This window comes from Monodon monoceros, unplaced genomic scaffold, assembly GCF_005190385.1.
Source record: "Monodon monoceros isolate NGI ecotype Baffin Bay Population unplaced genomic scaffold, NGI_Narwhal_1 Super_Scaffold_5, whole genome shotgun sequence".
NCBI lineage: Eukaryota > Metazoa > Chordata > Mammalia > Artiodactyla > Monodontidae > Monodon > Monodon monoceros.
Window position 1 is genome coordinate 102,859,927 of NW_021703782.1, and position 9,297 is coordinate 102,869,223.

The following is a 9,297-nucleotide window of genomic DNA, read 5'->3' on the forward strand; positions in this document are numbered from 1 at the left end:
CTGCTTTGAGGCAGACACTATGCTTGGCACTCTACAGACTTTGTCACGAGTCCTAATAACCCTACCCTCAATTTCAGAAACATTATAGTATGTGGGGAGAAGGAGTGGAAGGAGAGATTAAACCTAGGAAACAAATGATTAATGGTGTTACTAACTGTAAAATCTAGGGCTTAACCTCTGTGGGCTTCAGTTTTCACATCTGTAAAATGGAGATGATAATAGAACACCTACCTCATAGGGTTATGAGAATAAAGTGAGTTGATATATGTAAGGTGCTAAGAATATTATATAATAACAACTATATAAATGTTAGCTATTATTATTCAACGAGAACACTAAAGTTCAGAGAAGTCAAGTGACAAAGTCACACAGTTGTGATCTTTGTTCTGCCACACTCCAGAGTCCCTGCTCTTTCCCTCTCACACTATCTAACCAAAATCCTTCCTCCTTTGCTGAGACTACTACTGCGACTTCCAAAAAAACAAAGCCCTCTGAATAGATATCAGTGGGGGATTTCCCCCAGGTGGTTTATTATCCTGCTAAAAAGGCATTTTGGAGGAAGGACTGTAAGGCTAGAGAGAAGCCTCCTAGCAGGTTAGATTTCGAGAGCACAGCAAAAATATGGAAGAAAAAAAACAAATCTGCCTCAGTTATTAAGCTTAGTAATTAGCACGATTTAACTCATCTGAAACTTGAAATAATATCCAAGCATTAAAATGAAAAAGGAAAGGCATGTATCTTCTCATTACTAAGCTGCCCCCCCACCCTGCCTGGGGAACACAAAAATGCTTTGAAAGGTACATTACGTGAAACTCCAAGAACATCAAGATAACTAGAGAGCTCTCAGGAAGGTAGCCCAAATATCACACTGATCGTTCATCATCCACCAATCTTCATCTTAAATTCTGATCCAGTTACTCCTTACTGTTACTCACATTGTTCTGTGACATTTCTTCTGCCAGCAAGCTCACTACCTAGCAACTACCCTAAGGAGAAAATCCCTAACCCTTTAACAACACAGTAATTGACTTACACTAAAATGTTACTCACACTAGGAAAGGGTATTCTTAACACCAGAAGAGGAGATACTTCTCCTATACAGATTTTATTACCACCTCTCTCAGTGCAAACCAGGTTAAAGGAAAACCAATCTACAAATTGACTTTGCCAAAATCACAACTTTAGAAGTCTCTGTGAAAGCCAAACATGTCTACTGAAAGCAAACAAGCAAACTATTCTTTTCTTTTATGTTCATAATTTTGGGTTCTTTTCTTTTACTTATTTTTTTAATTGAAGTATAGTTGATTTACAATGTTGTGTTAATTTCTGCGGTACAGCTAAGTGATTCAGTTATACATCCATATACACATTCTTTTTTTTAATATTCTCTTCCATTATGGTTTATCACAACTATTCTTGATGGAAGTTTTAAAAAGCAAGATAGGATTTTTATCTCGTAAGTATTTAATTTTTATAGCAATGATTCTTATCAAGCAATAAAGTATTTCTGTGTTGTCAGATTTATTTCCACAATTATAAATCCACCCTTGGTGAGCAAACAGGTTCTATTGGAAAATTTCTAACACAAATAATTAACAGTTAAGCAACAGGTTTCATGTAGCAGGTAACAAAAGCCTTATCAGAGAACTCAGTGACGTGAACTTCATTTAGTCTCAAGTAAAGAAAACTTAATATGAACTCATTTTCATTTTTTTTTCCTCCATAGCCCCTTTACAGAGTTTTTAAAAAGAAAGAAAGGGGCTTCCCTGGTGGCGCAGTGGTTGAGAGTCCACCTGCCGATGCAAGGAACACAGGTTCGTGCCCCGGTCCGGGAAGATCCCACATGCCACGGAGCAGCTGGGCCCGTGAGCCATGGCCGCTGAGCCTGCGCGTCCGGAGCCTGTGCTCCGCAACGGGAGAGGCTACAACATTGAGAGGCCCGCGTACCGCAAAAAAAAAAAAAAAAAAAAAAAAAAAATCTGTTTAATTAATTATGTCCTTTTTCAAACAATGGTTTTAAAGGGAAAAATTAGGAACACAGAAATTTTGACACTACAATGATGGGATGGAAGAGCAAGCATTCACAGACCTCTGAAATGCTTTTATAGACAGATACAAAATTCCCTGATACTATGAAATATAAAGAGTTGGAAATAAAGAGTTGAGAGGGCTATCTACCTCTTCCACATGAAGAATTTAGTTGTGCATTTCTCTCCCTCAAAATTATAATTCTTGAGTATATTTTCTAAAAAACTACAAATTGTTTCCAATGCAAACAGTTGTTCAACCAAGTATCTACGTTTGATATATCCTTTGCTAATATCACCACTGCCATTCCAATGTGCTACAGCTTATTACTCAAACAATTCCATCATTATTACCAATTTCTCTTTATGATTTCTCACTCTGAGATGAGAGCAAAATCACTACTCTGGTTCAAACCACCCACAGAGTGTATCTTCAAATCAATTGCCCGGATTTGTTTCCAGAATACATTACATGTTGCTGCCTAGGGAATTGGTTTAGGAAACATTATACTTGGCAGCTGACGTATCAACAGTGCCCGTAGAATTGACACCAACCTAAAGGCCAGAGTCTGTCCAGAAAATAGAAAAATATGCTGCTACCGCCATCTGTGGTTTATGCTTGAATAGCTTCTCCCATGTAAACAAACTGAAAGGTGTAAGGTTCGCAATTAAGATCCAAAGACTTCATCATTTAAAGATACTTTTTAAAATTAACTCTTAATATAACAAACTATACAGTTTATTAAGTATATGACATAAGAATCTGTGATTCTCTATTTGAACTTTTTAATATAATGCTAATGGAGAAACCACAACTACTTTGAATGAAAATTTTTCCACTGCACAAAGGCTAACTTTTGTTTTCCCCAAACACACATTCCTAAAGAAATTCAAAACACTTAAGTGCCTCCTGTGGACTTACAATAAGGATAATTTCTCTTTTGAAATAGTGATTGTCAATACTAAAACACCCCCCAAATTTTTAAAGCAAAAAATGTATTTTTAAGGAAATTCAGGAATTTTCTATTTAGACATGAGAGTTTGCACCCTTCAAAATAAATTTTAAAGATTCAATTATCCCTATAATTTTTTTTCTAAGAACAACTTCCAAGATGCAAATGAAGCCTCAAAGTAGACTATTTTCGCAACTTATTTTCTCTCAGTTTGCTTTCTCAAATGACAACCACTGTAGCTTAGGGATCAAAAGATTTGGTGCTGCTGGGGGTGGGGAGAAAAGCAATTCAGGTCCCCAGCAGCCAGATGAGGAAATCCTGGTTCGCTCCCCAATTAACTGTTAATTAGAATTACCAGGTTACATAGTAAAGTCTTATTTAAATAATCATAAACAAAAAAAAATCTGTTTCTTGAAAAGCTGTTCTCTGCAGGCTACTGTTTAACAGCAGGTAGTAAGGGAAGAATGAAATACAGTAGGAAATGTTTTAATCTTTCAAGTAAAGTTTTCTATTTATAGTTATTTCTAAACCACACTGAAAAGGCAGGTTAGCCACCTCACAATGGTTTTCTTCTAATTTCTTCTAATTTTCCATTATCTAAGGTCTAACAGTCTTATCTTTTTCATAAAGACAAGCCATGGTGGAAAACAAGCAATAAATAGAAGACTGGGCCTGATTCTTGGAATACTGTATATCAAAGTTAATCCAGAGTTTGTTTTTTTGTTTTTTTTGTTTGTTTTTTAATATAAGAATAAGTTCAGACGAATCTGAATCTTCGGCTCTAACAGGGATGCAACAACCGAAAAAGAATTACCTGCTCAGTACTTCTTGCGGACTTTAAATAATGCTGGTATTTCTGAACCCTAGTTATCGATCAAAGGCATCCGTAAGCCCTTAAGAAATTACCTGAACCAGGAAAAAGTTGACCTTAAGAATACAAAAGTTTGAAAGAAAACGTTTTCTTTCACAACTTGTTGGTCTCAGAAATACTTTCGAAGTATTACAAAGAGTTGGGTATATTAGATCACTACCTGTGTGGACATATTCAATAGCTACCTTCTATTTAAAATTGTTTCAAAGACTCTCTTATTCTTTGCTAAAATGCAAGATTTATCTGTTGATTCATAACTTCTGATTTTTCTGACTGTGAACCTTTTTCACATATAAGACGACTGGTTCACACAAAATAAGGCGTTTTTATTGTCCTACTTTAATAGAGTAGATTTGACCAACAACGTAAAATTTACTCGTAAGTGGCATCTTCCCAAATTTAACTTTCAACCTAATTATATAAATGGAAAAAATACTTAAATGGAAAATGTCATTTAACTTGGCTACAACACAAAAGTATACAAGAACCAAAAATTATGACAAGGCCCCGAAGTCCTACATGAGCTCGCTGAAAATAGTCTCCTAATGTGGAAGGAGCTATCCCGGCTTTTGAAATTCTGAAGCCAAAAGCTACCATCTGAATACAATTGATTAATGGGCCAATTTATTCAACACAAACCAATAAATACCCACCTAGTTATAAAAACAAAGTGATGGCGTCTTAATACAGGATGAAACTCACAAATACAGCCCCAGGCCCCAGAACACGCAAGCATCATTAGCAATTTAAAGCCATCTTGCACAACAGGCACTAGAAGTGGTATGGAAACTTCCTTTACCAATATCATACTTGCAGTTGGCATTTCTACCCTCCAATCTCCACTAACCTAAACCTAGATATTTAAACCTTTGCTCCACAACCCCAGGAAAAAGTAGAAAAATCTGAGAAACCAAGAAGTTATGAATACAGAATACATGATTTGGGCATATTTTAGGAAATTTACCAGCAGTTTTTTCATTAGCTCATCTCCCTCCTCCCCCTCGCTAACTCCCTTTCACATGCTAATTCATGCAGTATATACACACACACACACACACACACACACACACACACACACACACACACACGCACTTTTGCTATAGAATTCAGAATGATTTATGGATTAGGAACATGTCATGTTCATATTCTGATTACATGAAACAGAAATGCTCAGAAAGAAGATAGTGGATGGTAAATAAGAGATTGGAAACGTGGTCATCTCACACCTCAGCTGCTCAAAATCACCAATGAATCTGTTCATTGTTGCCTTTCACTGTTCTTTGGAGGTCACAGAACCTACTAAAAAAACACCTGTTTGCTGTTTTACTAAAGAACAACTGTACTATAGTATGCTTTTTTTTTAATGGAAGTAGAAAATTCTGAGGTGACTCAGAACTAACTTGATCTTTAAAGTCACAGAACTGAAAAGTTAGACTGTCATGGAAAACAACTGCTAATGTATTTTCAGGGATGAACATTCGGATGCTATGGTCTTAGCAAAAAAAGGGCATGATGTTATTTAGTGAACTCTCCAATTCCTCTAAAGTGTAATTATATAAAACATGCCTTTAATTACTTAGAGTGGCTTATTATCTTCCTTTGCTTGAAATATTTAAGTCTACTCCCTTATTCTCTTAAAATAAAATGAACAAGTGCAATATTCAGCATATACTTCCTCAAATCATTCATCTTCCTTTAAAAATATGACTAAGTGAGTTCATGTTTGTCATCAAAACCTAAAAGCAACAACTGAAAATATCTAGCGGAGTCAGCACAGGGAATTCCTGGAAGGGTGATGGTGCATCAAAAGGCTAGCAACTCTACTGCAATAGAATAATAAAAACCATTAAAACCATTTAAAGGACTGTAAATTCAGCATCAGTGGCATTTCTGGCAGGAAAACATTTCTAAAATTCCACCTCCAGTTTATTTCTTCATGACACAAACCAAAAGACCTCCTATCTAGATAGCTATCTACTGCAAATAGTTCATATAAAATAGAAATCAGTCGCTAGGATAAAAAGCCAGGAGAATTCATTTTCTCTGCTTGGAACCTAAGCAGTTTCATTTACTTTTGGAGAAAAATATTAATTAGTAAGTGAACGAGAAAAAAAAAAAGGTCCCACCATTCCAAACTTTTTTTTTCTTTTTTGGTAATTCTTCTGTGAGCATGTTAAGTTATAAAAGATAATGAACATAAATTGTAAAACAGTAGACAATGCTCATTTTTACACTAGAAAATAAAACTTCCCACAACAGTCTAATGTTTCACATATTTTCTTTAAAGCCCATCAAACTGCCAAAATCCCATTCTGTTTTCAACAAAAAGGAAATATTTGTAGCACTAAACTGGACTGATGCCACCTTAGCCTAAATGTATTGCTTGATAACATTCTTTTAAATGGTCCAGAGGACTGAGGAAATGAGGCTGCAAAAGGGAAATTTGATTAAGAGTTAAAATTACCACTGAGTTCTTTAAAATGTACTAATGAATAATTAATAGCAAATGCAGTTCCTAGGCTTCCCTTACAACAATATTCTCAAGTAGAGCTGAAAGTACTGTCTGTAGTACAATCCATCAGCTACGTGTCGCACAGGTGGATACAGGAAGTACAGACACACAGAAAGGCATTATGAAAATACACACACTAATATGGGCCATAACATAGGATCTGGGACTTGGGTAAAAAATCAGCATGATAAATTTTACATCACGATTTACAACTTTAACACATTAACACCAAACCAAATCACCTCTTAAAAAGCTCACAAGTCAAAAGCACTAAAGAAATCCTTTGTTCCTATGATACTGTCTCCTTCTACCCTAACTGGATTCCAGCCTCCTCCTTTGTGACACGGGATTTTATTGATCTCAAACATGTTCACATTCAGAAATTAGTCTCCAAAGACATCCCAAGGGACTGCCAGCCACCTAGATACCACACATCACAGACATCTCAGAAAAGGACAAGAGCTTTGAAAACATATCACTATTTGGTCAGCAACATCTAGTGAAGTTAACCAGGCTCTCTTGGAAACAGACTTTTCCCTTAACTGGTAAAAAAAAAAAAAATACCAGATCTACTCAAACTGGCAATAAATGTTTGATGAGTTAATAAATTTATAAAGGCGCAGATCCACCCCAAGATTTCTCCCCTTGTGTAGCTCCTCATTCATTCAACAACTGAGCACCCAAGTGACCTATTTTCAGGTTACTTTCTTCACACCTGCCAGGTCACTGTCCTGATTGAGAAACTTCTCGCTAAAGCAATTAATTTTTAGTGCCTCCTAACTGTCCCGGGTGTTTGCATTCAATTTGAAATCTGTTACTTGTTAGACACTGTTCGGTCCTAGATCTTTCAGAGAATTGCGCGTTTATGGCGCAGAGAGGGGAGGAGACACCGATCTCCGAGAGCCTGCCCTTTATTCGGAAATGAGGAGATTTGAAAGGTGGAAGGCAGGGCAAATAAATAAATAAATCGGGTTTGCCGCCGAAGCGTTTGCGGGCCGGTACGAGCACCCTTTGTAATGCAGGCCTCCCGGGGCTAACGCCTGCGCTAATTGCTCCAGGGAGCTTTCCAAGTTCAAAAGTTCACCTTTTACGACCTCACAAAAGCTCCTTACACGTTACCAATAAAAACATTCCGCGGCAAACACTGAGGGGGAAAATATCAAACAGATACAAATAAAACACCCTGCGGGGGTAGCAGAGAGCCGGGGGGAGGAGGGTGAGTCTGGCCCAGCCACAGCCCCGAGGAACCTGAGGACTTGGCCCGGACGTGGGGGCAGGGAGAGAGCGGTGGGAAGGGCCGGGCCAGGTGAGGAATCCTCCGGCCCTGGGCTCCCGGATCGCGAAAGGAAGAGGAGAACTGAGGTTGGGCAGGCGCGGGCCAGGACAGACGGGTTTAAGAAGGGAAGAGGCAGGTGTCCCGGGCACTCGGTCGGGCCGGAGCTCTGAGCCAGCGGGCAGAAGGGGCTGAGCAGGGCGGGGGAGCAGGCGGGCAGGAGAGCGCGGGGAAGGAGCGCAGAAAGGCGGGGTGCGGGTCCGAAAGAGAAGAGAACCGCTGAGCCGGCAGCTACGGAACTGGGGGTCGGCACCGAGGTGGAGGCTGGGGCAGCAACGGAAGCGCGGCACCGCAGAAGAGAGGGAAAGAGGCTCCATAAAGGTGAGGGGCAGAGAAAACCAAGGGGTCGAGGGTGTGGCGGCGGCAAAGCGCAGAGGGAGAGTCCACGGAGGGAGGAGGGACCCGCGTGGGGGAGAGTTGTGGGGGGGAGGGGAAGGGGCTCGTCGCCGAAGGGACCCTTTGGGGAAGAGACCCCCACAGAGGAGTCCCCCGGGGGGAGGAAGCGGAGGCTGGGAGCGGAGGGAACCCGAGGAGGAGGGGGCTTCCCACTGACGGGACTCGAGGTGAGGGGACCGGGGGAGAGCGAGAGGGGCCGGCGCAGAGGGGACCTGGGGGAGGGGGGAGGATTCGCGCAGAGGGACGGGGGGAGGGGAGGCCTGTGCTGAGGGGACAGAGGGGAGGGGAAAACGAAGGTCGGGGTGGAGGGAACCAGGCAGGGGGAGGATCCGCGCGGAGGGGAACCGGGAAGAAGGGGGAGGAGAGGGAGGGTCCGCGCCGAGGGGGACCGGGGTGAAGGTCCGCGCTGAGGGGATCCCGGGCCGCCGCGGCTTCCCAGAGTGAGAGTCGGCTGAGAGGAGGGGAATCCCCGGGGTAGGGGACTGGTTCTCGCCCGGCGAGACTCTGCACGCCCCTCACCCACCGTTGCGCGGCGGCGGAGGGAGCGCGGCGGGCGGCTCCAGGAACCCCGCCGAGCCCCCGCCGCCTCCCCCTCCGCTAGGCGGCCGTTCGTCCCGCTCCATGCGGTGGTGCTCAGGGCCCGCGCTCGGTTCGCTGCTCCGCCATGACCGGCGCCCTCGTCGTCGTCGTCGTCCGCCGGGGGGGAGGGGGCTGTCAGGGGCCGGCGGGCTGCCGGCCGCGGCGCTCTCTGGGCCCCGAGCCGCCGGGCTCCGCGCCCCTCCGCGCCGCGCCCCCTCAGCACTGGCCAGCTCCCACCCCCGACGTCACGCGCCGCTGCCACGCACTGCCCTACGGGGCACGCTGGGAATTGGAGTCCGCCGAGCGAGGCCGGCCACGCGGGACCCCACCAACTGAAGGGGTGGGAGGAAGGAAAAGCGGCCTTGAGAAGGGAAGGCCAAGGCCTTTCAATACCATGAACCCTGATGAAAACTTCTGGTAAAAATTGAATAAAGATTGCTTCAGGACCTTCTCTTTATTGTGATTTATCCATGTTCAACATCCCCTACGACGCCTCGTATCCCCCCGCCTCGAGAATGAGTCTTTCCTAGAAGGCGGATCGCGAAGGAGCCGGGTGAGCACGTGCAATGAAGCCCAGCCCTGTGGGCGGGGCTTAGAGGGGGCGGAGCTTGGGTATTCACGAGGGC

General features: G+C 42.8%; 1 protein-coding gene across 2 annotated transcripts in view; it reads right to left on the bottom strand.

Annotated features, from left to right (window-relative positions):
- The window catches only part of NR6A1 (nuclear receptor subfamily 6 group A member 1), a 202,885-nt gene extending 194,010 nt beyond the window's left edge, over nt 1–8,875 (bottom strand). The window contains exon 1 of one of the 2 annotated variants that reach the window (XM_029202822.1): nt 8,616–8,863. In XM_029202822.1, coding sequence (XP_029058655.1) covers nt 8,616–8,715 — 100 coding nt within the window. In that variant the 5' untranslated portion in view covers nt 8,716–8,863. Of the gene's footprint in view, nt 1–8,615 lie in introns of both variants that reach the window. The other variant, XM_029202823.1, reaches the window with a different exon arrangement.
- Between the last annotated feature and the right edge of the window lie 422 nt (nt 8,876–9,297).